Source organism: Polyodon spathula, chromosome 18 (assembly GCF_017654505.1).
Source record: "Polyodon spathula isolate WHYD16114869_AA chromosome 18, ASM1765450v1, whole genome shotgun sequence".
Classification (NCBI taxonomy): Eukaryota; Metazoa; Chordata; class Actinopteri; order Acipenseriformes; family Polyodontidae; genus Polyodon; species Polyodon spathula.
In genome coordinates, this window is record NC_054551.1 from 35,519,652 (window position 1) to 35,538,963 (window position 19,312).

Genomic DNA, 19,312 nt, shown 5'->3' on the forward strand with positions numbered 1-19,312 from the left:
CATATCCCACAGCAGTGCATGAAGGAGTCACCCATCCATCTTAAACCTTGGATATTCACCCAGAGAACGTAGACACAAAAAACTCAGGACAAATATACAGTACAGTCATTGCTGATGGCCCTACACACAACTGACAGGGCTATGGCAGGCGTTTATTCAAACCCTGCAGCGTACAGCATGTCTTTCATGCAACTTGTCTTGAATGCACCTTCTGCAAACGCTGTTTAAACAACAGACGTCCTACTACAGGGTGTGTCACTTTAAACAAGACAAACTTGGCTGTGTTTTAGGTCTCCTGCCAGCACAGACAATATTACAAATACCAAACGGACAGGCACCTGTTCAATTTCAAGTTTGCACAAAACAGATGTTTAATTTGGCCGTCTAGACGCTTCAAGGACAGCAGACTGAATTAAAGCAGCTCCCATGGCAGAGGAAATCCAGAGAAGCCACGCTGTACATACACTCAGGTAATGACAGGCTCACATGACGATGAAGTCCCGCTGCAGTTCTAATCGGTTCAGGAGTTTCAGTTACTACAATTTTGATCCAGGTACAGTAAATGCAAACTTTGCTTACTTAAAGAGCAATAAATATTTGTAAACGTTAAATTAAAACATTCAAAGCAGAGTGGCAAAGCCGTCTTCAATTGCTGTGCTTCGTTAATAATCGAAATGTGAGCCCCGAAATGGGAAGAGCTTTAGAGCAGAAACATTAGCATTACCTGCTGTGATACACCACTGTAGTATAGGCCTCTCTGCAAAACTCGGAACAGCTGGATTTGCCAAAGATTACCTGGGAGAAAAGTAAACCAGACATTTTATATAGGGCAGACTCACTTTTACAGTATGATCACGGCTTGCATGCTTTCCTGTAGACCCTTGACAAAGAGCTCACAGTATCAGCAATGCTGCATGCAGGCAGGTCCAGTTTCAGTCTGTTCAGTTTCTTTGCTGTCAGCATGCATGCTGTCTTCCATACTGGTCTCATATCAAGAAGTCTAGGTGAACGTTGCTTCAGCTTCCACAAACTGCACTTTGTCAAGTCTCAATTTGCAGGTTGACCCGTATTATTTTCACAAGAGTTCAGGACAACCAGCCTTTTTGTGACACGACATGTACTCACTAGTTATAATACAATCACTGGTTAAGAACTACATCGTCACTGCCAGCTAATTAGTCTGTTAATCACTGCCCTGCATATTTAAATATATTATGCTTACCGGCATGGCATTGCTAGGGTCTTCACCACACATAAACTGCACTTTGACTGTGATGTTTCTTGCAGAACCTTGTCGATTTGCAAAATTAAGACTTTGGGGATACACAAACAGCAGGTTCCTGAAAGAAATTAAAAAAAATGCACAAACATTTGAAATATTTCCCTTTATCTAATTACTTTGCATTATACCTCTTCTAAATAATCTGACATTACTTTGCATTATTCCTCTTCTCAAAAATCTGATGACCATGTTCACATTATTGCTTGTCGTTATTACTTTGCTTCAGGGTTGAGCTGATCAACATATTTATAGAAGCGCCATCTGAGTCTTTTACAGTACTGGGGAATCCACCTTCCAGTAGATTGCATCAATCTCAGGATTATGCTGTAAAATGCTCCATCCAGCTGTAGTTTACCCTGTGTGGAATAGGTTGATCAAAGAGACCCACTAACCAGCTAAGAGAGCTGTGATAGGTGCAAGCAGGTGGGTGTAGCTGGGCTCTGGCAAGGAGGTGTAAATCACTGTCCTACTGGACAGAGACAGGACTACTGACCTATGCTGTAACAGTCTGCAGAATGCAGAGGTTTGGAGATACATTCACACGCCAGGGAACCCCCAAAAAACCTGCTAATTCATGTGTTGAGCTGAACGAACCCCACCGCATCAATAACTTGGGGAAGTGAACTAAGAAAAGCAAAGTTAAAAAGCTTGTCTGGCACCCTTTCATTCAATATACCCCTTTAGATCAAATCATGCATATTTCTCTAAACATACTTATTTCACCAGCTACTCAAAAAAACCCACAAGCAATAGTCAAAGCAACAAGGAATGCAATGGGCTTCCAAAGTTGAGTGCACTGTAACCCACTGATAACTGCAACGCTGGAGTCATAACAACCCTTAACCTTCAGCAAACTGTACACTCTGAAATATTTAAAAAAACTGCAACCCTAGCACTGTGTGGGGTTTACAAAGGAGGAACAAGGGGTTACTACAATTCACCTGGAGAGCTGGAGGAAAGCATTCAGATGAAAGATGTGGTCACTGAGACTGTGTTTCTGAAACAAAGTAACCCTTAATTATCAATTTCTCATGAACTCAAAATGTATAGATTGCATCAGAAAGATTGGCAACTGATGAGATTATGAAATACATGTAAAAAATGTGAAACTGGTATAAAGTTAAAACATGAAAACTGGCTGAGCTGATTACTGTGCTAAAGGGACAAGCCTCCTGACATTAGGGGATTCAAACTTCAACCAGAATTCAACCTCGGCATACAAATTAGCCTGGAGCTGCAGGGGGCTTCTGCTTTTCATTTCAACTGACTTCTCAGTTACTTCATTGAACCAATTATTGTCTTAATTAGTTCAGATTAATACGTTCCAAATCATTAGCCACTGATGATGTAAAGACATCTGGAAAACCTGCAGGATTAGAGAGCTCTCCAGGACCAGGGTTGGAGATTCTTGCTCTAGAGTGTGTTTCCCAATCCAAGCCTGGCAAGGAACAAGAAGCTCTCCTTACTGCTGTCAAGGTGCGGGTCTGTCAGTCACTGCTGAAAGTTTAGGAGACATGCAGCTGGCTGGTCGCTTCCAGACACTCTAAGTCTACAAAGCCCAGGCTCAGAGCAGGGATCAGTGATCGACTACATCAATGCAGGGATCAGGGATCAACTACATCAATTACAATACAAACCACAAATTCAACGGCAGCTGTTTCGACTAGAAGTCTTTTTCCATGTCTTCAATAAAATGATATAGTTTTGCATGATGTAAGAACACCAAAAACAGTATGTTTTTTATACATTACCCCTTTAAAAAGGTGTCCTACATTCCTTTTAACTTAAATGGTATTACAAAAAGACTGTATGCATAACGAAAATTAACGATGAGTTAGTCATTTACTTGATGAACTGCTACCTTGTACTACAAGAGAACTACATTTTCAACTCAGGCAACTAATTTAAAAGAGGAAAGAAACATTTGATCCCTGCTGGCTCGCCCCCAAGCAGCTCCATTGTATTTGCCCAGTATGCTTTGTTTACTCTACTGGCTACTCCTATGAGATTTCAGGGGCATGTTAGTTCAAGTCAAACTTGTTTAATGATCAACTCCTCTGTGCACTAGGAATAGTTAGCTACTCTGCAGTATATATAGGAGAGCTTTTGGGAGGGAGGGCATCCTTGTTCCAGGGAGGCAGTCTGCAGGTCATTGCCATCGCTGTAGGGGTGTTCTAAAGATGAAGTCTCATTATCTTCTGCTGTTTTTATTCTTTTCCTGCACGTTTTCCAGCAAAGCGGAGAAGGACGACTCCTTCACGTTCAGCCACACACCTACTGAAATGAGATCCAGGTTCGCCATGCTGGACGACGTCAGAATCTTAGCCAACGGCCTGCTGCAGTTGGGGCACGGCCTCAAAGACTTTGTTCACAAGACCAAGGGCCAGATCAACGAGATCTTCAACAAGCTCAACATCTTCGACAGGTCCTTCAACAACCTCTCCCTCCAGACCAACGAAATCAAAGAGGAGGAAGAACAGCTCAAGAGAACCACTACGATCCTGCAGGCCAACAACCAAGAGATCAAAAACATGTCGCTGCAAATATACTCCAAAATAAACGAGATCCTGAACGACCGCAGCCATCTGGAAACCAAGCTGGGAGGACTGGAGGAAAGACTGAACGGGCTCACCCACAGCCTGCCTCAAGCATCCGAGCTGAAAGAGGTGTCGTCTCTCAAGGTAAGAGCATTATAAAGCCACGCGTTTCCGTTCTTATCACAGAAGCAAGCACACCGGCTACATGACGATGATTTACACCAATCTCCGTATTCACAAACAAGACCAATTTCATAGACTTAAAAAAAGCTATTTAGATAGTAGTTTGTGGATTTGAAAACCAAGTGGTGATGTTTCAGTATACGTTCTAGGAACAGGAATAAGAAATGCGTGGTGCTCAATAGTTAGAGGCTGCAACATGAACGTTTGTAATCATGCTTCAATACAGCAAGAGCCTGTTCTCCAACAACGCCCATCTTGTTTATTTCTTAAAATCAAGGGCTTTCCTACCTGCATCGCTAAAACCTAATTTAACTGAATTACTTCTTTCTTTTCTTTCTAGAATGTCATTGATAGCCAAGACAAAAATATCCAAGACCTTCTCAAAGTTGTAGGTGAACAACACAACCAGCTGAACCATCAGAAGAACCAAATCAAAGACCTGGAAGAAAAGGTTTTTATTTTTATTGTTTCCCCATTTCAAAATCTACCCACCGCTAGCAAGCCAAAGGTTGTATGTTTGATCAAGTAACCAAGTATTGTAAGTTTGATCAGAGTGCTCACTGAAATGGTATTTTCTGCACTGTAATGAAAGCAGTGTTTAAATACTGGTCCTGTGCATCACCGCATGCGCTTTCTAATTCCAGCTCAGCTACGGTGTCTTCTACGAGAATGCAGAAAAGTCATTTTCCTCCAAGCACGGGGACGAGCCCAGAACAATGCAATACCTGCCAAACAACGCAACAAATCGAACCTCAGAAAACACTGGTGAGTGGAGCAGGACTGCATGACGGTTTGAAACTTACAAGTGCACTTAGAAAACGACACTTTTTTTTATGAATGAAGTTACTCTCCAGTAGTTACTGAGGAGCTTTGTTTTCCCACAGGCCTCCCTGCAGACTGCAGCGACATTTACAACAGCGGAGTAAAGACCAGTGGCATTTATCCAATCCAGCCGCATCAGTCAGAGCCATTCAACGTGTACTGCGAAATGACAGAAGGTAAGCACTGCATCTGCGGTCCACTGGACATTTATCAGCAAAGCTAGAAAAAGAAAAGCCTTAAAAATTACTAGTAAATAAGTGTGATCTAATTCCAAATCGTCCTGACGATGGCATTGAGGCTGGAGTAATGTAGGGCAGGATACACTCTAGAGGAACAGTCAGAAAAGAAATAGAAATGTTTCAACCACAACTCCTGTCCTAAATAAACTGTCTTCACAGAGGCTGGCTGGACAGTTATCCAGCACAGAACAGACGGATCGGTGGACTTCGACCAGCCCTGGGAGAAATATGAACATGGATTTGGAGCTCTTGAAAGTAAGCTGTAATTAATAACCCCATGATCATCGAACACTACAAATTCACTATGCAGCGCAATGCATTTGAAGTGTACAGTAAATTATATAGATATAGAATATATCAGACTCCCAGTGCCGACTCTTGAGATTAACCCTGTAATGCCCATTCATGTATCACACGTGCTCCAATGCTTTTTAAATCCATCCTCACAAGCCAGCATCTTTCATATGTAGTACACTGTGTGTTGCCGGGCAGGACTTTTTTTTTTCTGTGCTTTTTGTACAAGAAAACAGAATCTAGTTACATAAATTAATAAAGTAGCTTTCCTCTATTAAACAATGCCTGGCATGACAAGCTGCCATTTACATTTATTTATAGTGCTGCTTCCATGTATTCATTACAGTGCAGCCCCGTAGAGCTATTGTCTGATCTCTTTCAAATACTTCCCATTGGAAGTAGTTACAGAACTGTACAGCTGCTGAGGGGAAACAGCTGAGAGGACCTTTGCAAGCTGGAGTTAAAAAGCTGCCAGAAATGAGGATTGCTGCTGCAATTGAGAAACTGCCTAAATCACTGTTGCTTTAACGCTTCTAGGTAAACAAAATGTGTCAAAAAGGATGGGGAAGGTTTGAAACAAACCTTCACAATAACAGATACAATGTTGTGTGTGTTTGGCAGGAGAATTCTGGCTAGGCTTGGAGAAGATCTATTCAATCTCCCAGCGAGGGCCCTCCATTCTCCACATTGACCTGGCAGACTGGAGGAAAGAGCAGCGCTTCATGGAGTACACGTTCACTCTGGAAGGCAGGGAGCAGGACTACACTCTCCACCTGAGCCAGGTCAAGGGTGAGCTCCCCGACTCAATGAGCAACCACAACGGGATGAGGTTCTCCACCAGGGACAGAGACAACGACAACAAGGAGGATTCCAACTGCGCCGAGGACTACTCAGGTAGCACCCTTACAAGAGTCTAGCACAGCAGCTCTGCACTTTCAACCAAGCCTCACTATTCCTTCCAATGCTTTATTACATTTGGCTATGTTTTTCCCATGGGAAACGTTGTCTTATTATTTCCAGTTTATAGCTATTTGATTTATTTATTTTTCGGCTAGTTTTGCAATACAACAACTTTGTCTTGCTTCTCCAGTGAGTTTTACTCATTTTTCTTTTGTAAAAGAATGAGAACCAATCACCTTGCCTATGCTATATCAGTTAACCCTCATGCCTCTCCCCTCTCCCCTCTCCCCTCCCAGGTGGATGGTGGTTTAATGCGTGCGGAGACACCAACCTGAACGGCAGGTACATCCCTATGCGCTCCAAGGGGCGCTTAGACAGGAGGAGAGGGATCTATTGGAAGCCGGGCAAAGGAAGCTCCTACCCTCTTGTATCCACTAAAATCAAAATACGCCCCAAACAGCTGGAAAGCTTTGACTAGGAGTTGTGCCTCTGTGTTTCTTTGCTGCATTGAAAATGATTTCCGAGTTTGCCAGTTTGCACGAGCAAGCAGTTAAATAGATCCGTCATTAACGAACACTGTGGGTGTTGGGATAGCAGAGGCTCTGCCTAACACTGCAAACCTTAACATCCTAAACATCAGGCCTCTGCAAAATGAAAGCAACGATGCCTGAAAGCGCAAATCGAAGATCTTTTCTTTTGTAATTTATGTTTGAAATAATATTTTGTTTTACATTTTACTGTAATGAATATCACACACTATGCATGTACAATTACTCACAGTAATGTGTTTTGTACAAGAGAACTGACTGTTCCTTTTTTAGGTATTTTTAGAAACAGATATAGGCATAGTATATAAAAAGCATTGATGTAACCTGAACTACATTTCATTTATCAAACAGTATCTATGCAACCAAACGACCAGTTTCCAGCAGTCTTTATAAAATATTTAACCTCACAGGTAAAAAGTTCTACTAGAATAATTAATACACTTGATTGATTTTATTTATTTAAATACAACAATTTGCAAAAAGAATAATATGAAAAAAAAATAATTATATATATATATATATATATATATATATATATATATATATATATATATATATATATATATATATATATATATAGCATATCAGAATGCATGCCGCCTTAACCTGTAGAACACAACCACTAACACTGTATTACTGACTCATATTCACAACCACTAACGCTGTATTACTGACTCATATTCACAACCACTAACGCTGTATCACTGACTCATATTCACAACCACTAACACTGTATCACTGACTCATATTCACAACCACTAACACTGTATTACTGACTCATATTCACAACCACTAACACTGTATTACTGACTCATATTCACAACCACTAACACTGTATCACTGACTCATATTCACAACCACTAACACTGTATCACTGACTCATATTCACAACCACTAACACTGTATCACTGACTCATATTCACAACCACTAACACTGTATCACTGACTCATATTCACAACCACTAACACTGTATCACTGACTCATATTCACAACCACTAACACTGTATCACTGACTCATATTCACAACCACTAACACTGTATCACTGACTCATATTCACAACCACTAACACTGTATCACTGACTCATATTCACAACCACTAACACTGTATCACTGACTCATATTCACAACCACTAACACTGTATCACTGACTCATATTCACAACCACTAACACTGTATCACTGACTCATATTCACAACCACTAACACTGTATTACTGACTCATATTCACAACCACTAACACTGTATTACTGACTCATATTCACAACCACTAACACTGTATCACTGACTCATATTCACAACCACTAACACTGTATTACTGACTCATATTCACAACCACTAACACTGTATTACTGAGTCACATTGACTTACTTTAGTATTTTCCACATACAATAAAGCACTGTATTATGTTTTGTTATAAAATGCTGTAACTGTCGTGTTTACAAGAGTTTGCTTTTCTACTTGACAGCCAATTTTAAAGCATATTTATGAATCAAAAACACCTGTGTTGTGTGCTGGAACTTATTATACTGAAGAATGAAGGAGCGAAAAAAACAAAAACAGCTCCTCTGAAGCTGACCTATTTCATTTTACAAACACTACACCTTGTGTATAATTGCAACACGAGTCTCTACTGCAGAGGAATGCCATTGTTGAACAGCAACGATATACGTCCCGTACAGCCAGAGCTAACTGTGCCGTGGATATCCGGGGAAACCCCTCAGGAACATTCAAACAACTCCAACCGCTTAAATAAATAACTTATCTAGCTTATCTACGCTTATCTAGAGAGAGACCGAAATAAAGCACATCTATATGAGAAAGGGGCGAGCTCACCCGAGCATCACGCCATGTCAACATGGCCTTGCACGAACCAACAATGTCAACAAACCTTTGAGATAAGCGACGCTGCTCTGCCCTTTCAAAGCCATGTCCAGATTGCATGATCAGCATGAAAAGTGGTGTGATTCCAACGCTTTATATATGAGGTGCTGTGTGTGTCACGTGCTGGTAATGCTGTACTGAAGGGCAGTAAGGGGAAGGTACCTGTAGGTTATGTTTGGGACATACACGTCCTTCGCTGGAAATTCTAGTATCTCTCTGGTGGGTCGGACTCTGCTGTCAGGGTAGGGTTTAACCTGCAGCAGCTCAGGGGTTAGGCAGTAGTGTGGATTTTCTGGGGCTGGGGAGATATCGATCTTCAGCTGAGCTGAGAGAGAGAGAGAAAGATGGTGCATATTTAATTGTGGTGAACATAAAAAAATTTCATTCAAGAATATAAAAATGCAAGTTAGTTAAAAAACAAAACAAAACAAAAAAAAAAACACAGAAAGCTTTCCCCTAAAAGCGTGCTGCGGGGACAGTAGCTGCTGATTTCTCCAGTGAATGGTCTTTTACCTGTAATAGGTCGAAGCCTCCTTAAAACTGAAGAAGGCCTTCTCATGTCAGCAAGAAATTTATACAGATCCTCGTCACTCAGGCGATCTCCTTCCTGAAAACAAGAAAAGCTCAGAAAGCAGCACTAAAACACCTCTCTGTATGAAAAGGAATGCCTGGTATTCTCTCTGTATAAAAAGGAGTGCCTGGTATTCTCTCTGTACAAAAAGGAGTGCCTGGTATTCTTGTCCTGCCTCTCGCACCTGCTTGAAGAAGTTGGTCACAGTCAGAGTGGCCGGTCTGAAGTTGGTGAGGTTGCAAGTCTCGTCCCCGCTTGTGGTTCTCTCGAGAGACCGTCGGCCCACGATACTGGAATTCCTTCTCTCGGACCACGACCCTTTACGCTCTGCACAAGGAAGCAAGCATTGCAACACATCATAGGTGCAAACATAGCCCGTCAACATGCGCATCCCAATCTCCAGAACTACAGCTTCATTACCACTGCAAAGGGCTTTCAATGTACAGCAGGACGCCTCCACTGTCTATCCCTTGAGGGCACTTCAACGATAGGTATGGACTTCACTTCTTATCATTTTTACCTTGATTGACTGTTTTGAATTTATAGACTGTTACATTTCTTATTTCCATCCCTGTATTCCAAGAAGACTCCCATTGCATAGCAGTTTGATCCATTCCCAATTAATTCCCTCTGGCTCCTCCACCAGGGGATTGTGAGCAGTGTTAATTCTTGCATGAATGCATGCCTTACACATGTGATCAACATCCTTTGCTACAAAAGACCATGGCATGAGCACGGCTAATAGTAAATCCCCATGAATTTACAGGGCTGAATTGTAAATGCATTACTTCAGAACACAGAGGAAGTGAATACGATTTTCAGGTGTTATTCAGTCGGAATTCATCATTATTTTAAAGCGTTACTATATTTTGCAGCTTTCTTACCTGGCACCCCGATTTCTAGTTCGTTAGTATCTCTCTCCAGGCTCCCAGCGCTGTTCACAATGTTCATCAGATGGATCGCTGTCCAGGCAAAGGGCATTCGATACCGGCCCAGCCTCTGGCAAAACTGCTCTGACTGGGCCCTCAGCTTCTCCAGCTTCTCCTTGTTCTTTACAATACAAAACCAAACACAGCAATGAACTGGGCGTCACAGCAATACAGTACAGAGCTCTCGACTATACAAAACCAAACACAGCAATGAACTGGGAGTCACAGCAATACAGTACAGAGCTCTACCATACAAAACCAAACACAGCAATGAACTGGGAGTCACAGCAATACAGTACAGAGCTCTCGACTATACAAAACCAAACACAGCAATGAACTGGGAGTCACAGCAATACAGTACAGAGCTCTACCATACAAAACCAAACACAGCAATGAACTGGGAGTCACAGCAATACAGTACAGAGCTCTCGACTATACAAAACCAAACACAGCAATGAACTGGGAGTCACAGCAATACAGTACAGAGCTCTACCATACAAAAACAAACACAGCAATGAACTGGGAGTCACAGCAAGATTCCTGTTGCATAGCAGAGTGACCCGTTCCAGATTTTACTTTGATATTGATTAGACAAAGCAGTGTTTAGGTTAAAAGCTCCAGTGTGCTCTGCAATGGGAGTCTTATTTCCAGCCCTGAAAAGAACCCTTTCCCAGGTTTCCTCTCACCTTGGCAGTGTCCGACTCCTTGAAGACCATGTACGGCTCTGCACACTCTCCGATATCTCCTTGCTGTAGCACCTTCTCCAGCTGAGAGGACAATTCATACAGATTATCTTACACAACGACAAACACCCAGCGGTAAGCACGTTAGAAATGAGACTCAGAGCAGCCTTCAAAATAAACAACATCAGGACTCCTAGAAAACAGTAAAACGCTGTCAAAGCAGGTACAGAGCTGGACATCAGACTCCTGCTGCATAGCAGTTTGACCCATTCCTGGTTTCACTATGAGTTTAATAAAATATACTGTAGCTAATCAAGCTTGCAGTAAAACCTGGATTAGGTGAATCTGCTATGCAACTGGAGTCTTATTTCCAGCCCATCTTACCTTTATGACCAGGAAGACGTCTTGGGAAGGGTAAGTAATGGAGAAGATGGCTGATCTGGCCAGGGTAGAAATCGCAGCAGACTGAACATGCGGGCGCAGCATCGACTTCATCTGTTCAGAGTTCAAGTCAAAGAAGAAATTTTCCGAAATCTGAAAAACAAAATATTTAGTGGGATACAACACAGAGTTATAAACAAGATACTGCCCTCTACTGGCAGGTGCTGACAATCATTTTTTACACACTAAAAAAAAATAATGAGGACATGCCGGCTCTTATGTAGCGTTGTGGGCAATGCAGGGTTCTGAGACTCTATTGGGGGGGGGGGGGGGGGGGGGGGGGGCTGGGGGACATCTCCTCCGTCTGGTGTGCACAATGTATTACAGAGCAAATTCAACCAATACACAAGAGCTGGGAAATGCTACTGCATTTGTTTTTTGGTACATCAACATACCTTTTTCTTTTCTTTGACGTCATACAAGGCCAAGCTTGCGAAAATCGGCTCAATTTCTATTTCAAACCTTCAAGGTAAAAGTAAACAATTAGCAGGATTTATTCATGTCTTCATATTAATTCATTTCAAACAAGACACTTTAAAAGATACTTTGCACTTACTTTAACGATAAACATTTTACCAGCAGCCTCTGTCCAAAGTGCTCTTTGGGGACGTCGGGAATGCTGTGTCGCTCAATAGGGTCGTCCTTTAAATGAAAACCCAATGCTAGAATTACATGCATCGTGCACGCATGCACGCACACACACACGTGATTATATCCTTTACATATCTACCTGCATGAAAACCTCAGGGTGTGAGAATTTACATTTCTGCTCAGTAATGAGCGATATAGAAACAATAGGCACTTGTGTGAAAACAACAGGCCACTTTGTGCTTCAATTCGATTTCATATGGACAACCAGTCAAAACTGCAGAAGCAGTGGGGTGTTCTAATACACGTGCACACTGCTGAACTACAGAAGCAATGGGGTGTTCTAATACATGTGCACACTGCTGAACTACAGAAGCAATGGGGTGTTCTAATACATGTGCACACTGCTGAACTACAGAAGCAATGGGGTGTTCTAATACATGTGCACACTGCTGAACTACAGAAGCAATGGGGTGTTCTAATACATGTGCACACTGCTGAACTACAGAAGCAATGGGGTGCTCTAATACATGAGCACACTGCTGAACTACAGAAGCAATGGGGTGTTCTAATACATGTGCACATTACAGAATTTAGTGAAGTTCAACAATACCACTGAAGGCATCAATTAAGCAAATCTTTTCAATCAAAACCTATAAAAACAAAACAAAAGCCGGGTGAAGCCCATTCTGTGCTCGTTTGACTGCAAATCGAATGGCGAATGCAATCACTTTTCAGAGACAGAAGTCCCCCCTGTACGGCACTCCTCACTGCTGCTTCAGCTTGGGTTTCATAGCCTTTAATCTTCGGTGCGGAGCGGAGCGGATCTTCGCTCCCCTCACATCTCTTAACATTCGTTCACGTAAAAGCACAGGGGAAGAAAACTCATGGTGCTTGGCTGTCAGGGAAAAGCTAGCGTTGGTTTCTCTTCTCCAGACTGTACCTCCTCCAGTGCCGGGTGAAGAGCGAACAGTTCTCTGTGCCGGTTTGATTTTCTCTGCTCCTCGTTCTGGCGATCGATCTCCTCGTTCAGCACCCGGTCCAGCAGGTTGGGAAGCAGCGGGTCGTGGAGCGAGTTCTTGAGATCGAAGATACTGCAGGCCCAGCTCCCCCGCGGGGTGTCATCTATAGACATGGACCTCCTTTTGAGCTCATCCTGAAAGCATGCACACGTGGGAAACAGTTACTGCAGGGATACAACAAAGACTCCCATTGCACAGCAGCTTCATCCATTCCTGGAGTTACGAGGAGTTTAATAATGACACACCTCAGCTTGTTACTGATACAATGCGGCTAATCAATCTGGTAGCAAAACCTGGACTGTGTCAAACTGCAATGCATGAGGAGTCTGATTTCCATACGTGAATTGTTATAGCTGGCTATAATTACCAATAATTTGGATAACACATTGTTGTGAGCTTGAATGCTGCTTCATTTTTAGTAAATTAATTCAGGAGCAAATTAATTAAAGATTCCTGATTAATTACTGATGCATACAATTGACAAAGAAATAGGTTAAAAACTGCTAATTTAGAACAAAACTATCATTATCAGATTTAAAAAATACATACATATTTGTTCCATTCCACCACCCCAAAGTGTTGCATTGCATCACAAATGCTTAACGTTGCAAACACATTTAAACCATTCTTTCTCTGTGGATTGCACCCTACAAGGACAGGGCGCTGCAGACAGCGGTGACTGTACCTGCTCATCCTGGTAGCTGTGGCTGGCTGGCATTTCGTCAGATTCAAAGATTTGCTTTGGGAGGCCCTTCTGCCTCTCTTTCTGTTTGTCGAGCATATTTGGGTTAAACCCTGTCCCAAGCTTATGGTATCTATTTAAAAACATGAAAGGCTTTGCATGAATAGATAATCATATCCATTTTAACTAAGGCTGATAACCTAAATCACCACAAACTTGCTCCCAAAAACAGATCTATCTATCTATGGTATCTATAAACTATACAGCAGTAACAAAAGTCCTACAGTCCCAGGGCAAACTACTGTTAGGGTGTTAGCTGCTGTGACAGCGTGCACGCTAACAGTGCCCATGGACAGGGTGGCACTCCTTCCTCAGCTTTGGAAAGTCTCTTTAGATTGAACATGGATTCCACCTACAGCTGCAGACTGCAGGTATTATTTGAAATGGGCTGATTCCTCCATGGGAGTGGCATGTCATGATAATCAGCTAGCAATCTCCCCTAGCACACACAAAGCTATTAGAACACTCACCCTAATGGGACAAATCAAGATGTATGAGGGAGAGAAACACAAAGAGACAGCCATCGAATTAGACATCATTAAACACAAAACAGCACCACGTGGTACATCCCCTTGTTAAATAACACAATACACACATCACAGGGTGCATACAAACACAACTTCAGAACTCGCAACACAAACATATATAAAACACAACTGTCTTAATACTGTACTGGAAAATATCTTCCAGTCATAAAAAAAAACTAAAACAGAAAAAGCAACGCAAAAACAACTTACTTTCTATTTACAATTGCCCAGTCTTCAGTGTAGGATCCTGCACAGTTCTTAATGTGTGGGTCATTATCACTGGAAAATAAAACAATTATAAAAGACAAACACAATCACAAACGGTTGTTACATTGTGTCGTGTAACTATTGCAACGACCGGACCACAGATCAAGCTGACACTTCCCTTGCAGCACTGCCATAAATAGGGGACAGAAAATCTGGAGGAAAGGGAAAGATGTGGCTTTCAGAGAGACCAGGAGCAGGTACAAGACAGACTGCCGGTTAACACATTTTACTAGCCTCACATCTTTATTGCAAATCAACTAGTGCTGCATGAAGCGATTACTTCCATGGACAGCTCCATCCCAATAATGCAATAACGGGCTTGTGCAGCTCTACAGACAAGGAAGCGCTGTGTGAGGAGCTCACCCTTCTTCTGTTACAGCTGGCACCAGCGTGCGACACTCCCGGGGCGTGTAGAGCACTTCAATATCATCGGGGGGGAACTCCACGAGGTCCCTGAGAGGACCCGACTCCACCGTGGGTGGGTGACTCATGTGATAGTCTTCATAGTCCACCGGCTCCACCGCTTCTGTGAGTGGAACCTAAATCATTGAAAACGCTGCCCAGTTAGTGCCGGGACAAACAACGCGCACGTATTCTACACAAACACTGACTGAAATGCAGGGCTGGGAACGACACTACCGCTGCATTGCAGTTTGCTCAATTCCTCCCAGGGTGGAGCTAAACATGCATGGGGCGCTGCTGGTTCACTGCTCCACAATCACGATCCGTTTTCTTACAGCACACTAAACAATAACTCCATGGTGACTGGGATAGAAATAAGACTCCTACTGCATAGCAGTTTGAGCTATTCCTGGTTTTACTGGGAGTTTAATAATAAAACACCTCTCAGCTTGTTACCTAGACACTGTGGCTAATCAAGCTTGTATTAAAACTTGGAATGGGTGAAGCAGCTATGCAACAGGAGTCTTATTTCCCTCCCTGAAATATATTCAGAGGCAAACAGGACCATGCACATATTCATTCTTATAACAGAATTGATAAAAGACTGTAAAAGACACAAATATCATGCAAAGAAAACCAATGCTCAGAAAATAGCACTTTTCATAATAACTATGTATTGTCATAATTTGGTAACGTTGCCGTTTTCTTCAAACGGTCTTGGGCAAATGTGAACTCTACTTCAAAAGTTTTACGCATTTTTTGAACATGGTGAAAACCAGCAAAATTTCGTACACCTGCATTGACTCTCCATATAATTATATTATAAGCAATATTATTGGCTGAAGCAGTTTTGCGTGAGGCTGGATTTTCATTGATTAAAATATTAGTGTGTGCTCCCACTGGCTAGAAAGGTGGCAGTGTTTTCGGCACAGTGCGAGATTGACAGTTGGACGTTTGTCTTTTGTTGGGAAGTCTGTCTGGTTGATTGGAAATTAGCAGGTTCATACAGCCTTTCATCTTAATGAATTGACAAATTAATGAATGAATTATTAGATGAATTAACAAATACATGTATGAATTACTGTATAAACTAACATATTTATGGACAAATTGCTGGACAAATTGACAAATTCATGAATTGACAAATAAATTGCGAAATGAATGGCTGGATAGTTTTGGCACAAATGGTGCTCCATACTGTCCTGCCATTCGAAAAAGGGCAAGTCTAGACATTGAAAGAGGTTTTTTTTTTTCCAAATCCTGGATTCCAATAACAATAAATCTGTTATTTAATTATTGTTTTACACAGCATAATTAATATATATTAAAAACACTAATAACACACCACATAACTGCTATTCATTTGTGTTGAAGTGCTTTTCATTTGAATGTTTTGGGTTTTGGGGTAGGATTTCAGAAAACAGCTGAGTGTATTATAACATTTACTGGGAATTACTTAAAATATATTAAACGTGCCCTGCTTATGTAGCCCCTTGTCTGTGCAGCAGCACTTACTGTGTGATGGGATGCACTGGCAGCGACGTTTAGGTTTTTAAGCAGCTGTGGGGAGCCTCCATACTGGCCTGCGATCTGCTTCCTTACTTCTGCTGCCACAGTCCTGAGAAACAGCAAGAAGATACCACTGTCACCGACACCACCGTGACCGCAGCGCTGTCACCGACACCACCGTGACCGACACCACCGTCACCGCAGCGCTGTCACCGACACCACCGTGACCGCAGCGCTGTCACCGACACCACCGTCACCGCAGCGCTGTCACCGACACCACCGTCACCGCAGCGCTGTCACCGACACCACCGTGACCGCAGCGCTGTCACCGACACCACCGTGTCACCGACACGCAGCGCTGTCACCGACACCACCGTGACCGCAGCGCTGTCACCGACACCACCGTGACCGCAGCGCTGTCACCGACACCACCGTGACCGCAGCGCTGTCACCGACACCACCGTGACCGCAGCGCTGTCACCGACACCACCGCCGACCGCCGCAGCGCTGTCACCGACACCACCGTGACCGCAGCGCTGTCACCGACACCACCGTGACCGCAGCGCTGTCACCGACACCACCGTGACCGCAGCGCTGTCACCGACACCACCGTGACCGCAGCGCTGTCACCGACACCACCGTCACCGCAGCGCTGTCACCGACACCACCGTGACCGCAGCGCTGTCACCGACACCACCGTGACCGCAGCGCTGTCACCGACACCACCGTGACCGCAGCGCTGTCACCGACACCACCGTCACCGCAGCGCTGTCACCGACACCACCGTGACCGACACCACCGTGACCGCAGCGCTGTCACCGACACCACCGTCACCGCAGCGCTGTCACCGACACCATCGTTATTCAAAAAACAACATTTTAGACATATGGATGGAACTGGAACCATATTATATTGAGTTCAGCTGTTACTGGTTCTTAAAAAAAAAGAAGTGTCTCATGACTGTGTTTATTGAGGAATACATTCTCATTTACTGTAACAGGGGAGGGAACAAGACTCGTATTGCACTTCAGCTTCACCCATTCCGCTGCACACTAACAGGCTCGCCTCTGTCCTCGTATTAAACTCCACTGTAAAACCATCAGCAATAAGGAAGCTCGGACTAAACAAAACCAGTCAGGAAAAGCCGCGGTATAATAACGCGGCGCTAGCAACCTACCGCCGTCCAGTGCTGTGTTTATCAGCTTAACCGCACACACTGTATACAGCCCAGTGGTATCCTTAATAATTATTTCTACTTGCCCTTGACTCGATTGCTGTACATATAAGAGCGTTTGTTGTGCGGATTTATACAATCATCGCAATAATAATAATTTTGCCTGTACTTAATGTATTATGCTTTTTTTTTTTTTTAACTGTATATTGTAAAGCGCTTTGTGATGGTGGTCCACTATGAAAGGAGCTATATAAAATAAAGATTGATTGATTTCGGTACCAGAACCTATTACTACAACTGCATTTGATTCTTCTGTTAAAACGCCCGATTCTGCATTCCTGTGGCTAGAACAGTCACGACAGTGTAGTGAAGAATACGCGTGTGTGTGTGTGTGTGTGTGTGTGTGTGTGTGTGTGTGTGTGTGTGTGTGTGTGTGTGTGTGTGTGTGTGTGTGTGTGTGTGTGTGTGTGTGTGTGTGTGTGTGTGTGTGTGTGTGTGTGTGTGTGTGTGTGTGTGTGTGTGTGTGTGTGTGTGTGTGTGTGTGTGTGTGTGTGTGTGTGTGTGTGTGTGTGTGTGTGTGTGTGTGTGTGTGTGTGTGTGTGTGTGTGTGTGTGTGTGTGTGTGTGTGTGTGTGTGTGTGTGTGTGTGTGTGTGTGTGTGTGTGTGTGTGTGTGTGTGTGTGTGTGTGTGTGTGTGTGTGTGTGTGTGTGTGTGTGTGTGTGTGTGTGTGTGTGTGTGTGTATGTATATGTGTGTGTATATGTGTGTGTGTGTCAGCTGGGATGATCTGTACTGCTCTACCACTGGAGCTGTAACACAACTACATACCGTCTTCATGTATCGTTGTAACGGGATTTGCAAAACACTGAAAAACGAAGGCTATTTGTATGTCAATTACGGTTTCAATAATTCAAGCATGTGTGCTTTGCGACAACACAATGACTAACATTCATTTAACGACGCGGCGCGCAACAAAAAACAAACAAAAAAAAACCTATGGAAAAAGCCAGCTGGGCACTGCATATCAGGGCGGGTCACCGGGGGATCTTGAATACAACAACTAGGCCCTTCTTAGCTGGGAATAACGCCGGGACAAAGCAACGCTGCAATGCGCGGTTTGCCATCAAATAACCCCACAGCCCTCAGGCGCAGTAAACGCGTCCGAAAGTTGTAAATGCGTGAATGAAACGCCCTTACCTGCTAATTTTCTGAGCGAAGGCGCGCCGTTCAGCCATGGCTATAGCCGCTGAGTGGATCTCTCCCTGGCTCGCCTCGCTATCTCGCCGTCTCTGTGCTGCTGTGGCGTGAAAAAAAAAAAAGAAAGAAAACTAGGAGACTGGAAAGTTACCGTAAAACACATACAAAACGCGCAGCTGCAAGGGGTTGAAAAAAGGACTCCGCATTTGCCGTAATAAACATGGAAATAAAGCCTAAGAGCTATACCATACACCCCTTTGTTGTGCCTTGAAAGTGGGTTGTTTTGTGATACTGTAAAACAAGATGATTTGAATTAAACGGTTTTTGAGTAGGTTGGGTATGCAGGTATTTCTGAAACCTCAAAACAATTAACTGTCTGTGAAAACGTGTTTTCTAAAAGGTCACCAAGAAGGCAAACTTTAATAAAGTCAAACTATCCAGGCTGAGTGGCCGAGTTTCTGCTTTGTAAACACCCTCAGTTTACATAATGGTGCCACTGTAGCATCTGTGCGTTATTAAAGGCAGCTGGTCAGTGCAAAAGCAGGTTACTTGTGTCAAGCACAGACAGCATGCT

At 43.2% G+C, this 19,312-nt stretch overlaps 2 protein-coding genes across 9 annotated transcripts in view; one reads left to right on the forward strand and one right to left on the reverse strand.

The window, feature by feature from the left end:
• The window catches only part of LOC121331203 (dedicator of cytokinesis protein 7), a 52,475-nt gene extending 33,624 nt beyond the window's left edge, over positions 1-18,851 (reverse strand). For 4 of the 8 annotated variants that reach the window (XM_041278428.1, XM_041278431.1, XM_041278430.1 and 1 more), the window contains exons 1-16: positions 18,739-18,851; positions 16,375-16,477; positions 14,821-14,996; positions 14,401-14,469; positions 13,607-13,736; positions 12,843-13,055; positions 11,868-11,953; positions 11,707-11,773; positions 11,255-11,404; positions 10,874-10,954; positions 10,143-10,308; positions 9,443-9,585; positions 9,201-9,294; positions 8,850-9,012; positions 1,223-1,340; positions 725-795 (exon numbers count right to left, since the gene is read on the reverse strand). In XM_041278428.1, the coding sequence (XP_041134362.1) occupies positions 725-795; positions 1,223-1,340; positions 8,850-9,012; positions 9,201-9,294; positions 9,443-9,585; positions 10,143-10,308; positions 10,874-10,954; positions 11,255-11,404; positions 11,707-11,773; positions 11,868-11,953; positions 12,843-13,055; positions 13,607-13,736; positions 14,401-14,469; positions 14,821-14,996; positions 16,375-16,477; positions 18,739-18,776 (1,868 nt within the window). In that variant the 5' untranslated portion in view covers positions 18,777-18,851. The remainder of the gene's footprint in view (positions 1-724; positions 796-1,222; positions 1,341-8,849; positions 9,013-9,200; positions 9,295-9,442; positions 9,586-10,142; positions 10,309-10,873; positions 10,955-11,254; positions 11,405-11,706; positions 11,774-11,867; positions 11,954-12,842; positions 13,056-13,606; positions 13,737-14,400; positions 14,470-14,820; positions 14,997-16,374; positions 16,478-18,738) is intronic. The other 4 variants (XM_041278434.1, XM_041278433.1, XM_041278432.1 and 1 more) reach the window with 2 other exon arrangements.
• Positions 3,384-7,172, forward strand: LOC121331206 (angiopoietin-related protein 3-like). The gene is made up of 7 exons (XM_041278437.1): positions 3,384-3,963; positions 4,343-4,453; positions 4,647-4,767; positions 4,887-5,000; positions 5,223-5,318; positions 5,979-6,251; positions 6,554-7,172. The coding sequence occupies exons 1-7, from the start codon at positions 3,463-3,465 to the stop codon at positions 6,733-6,735; spliced, it is 1,398 nt and encodes a 465-aa protein (XP_041134371.1). The 5' UTR covers positions 3,384-3,462; the 3' UTR covers positions 6,736-7,172.
• Positions 18,852-19,312: the final 461 nt, after the last annotated feature.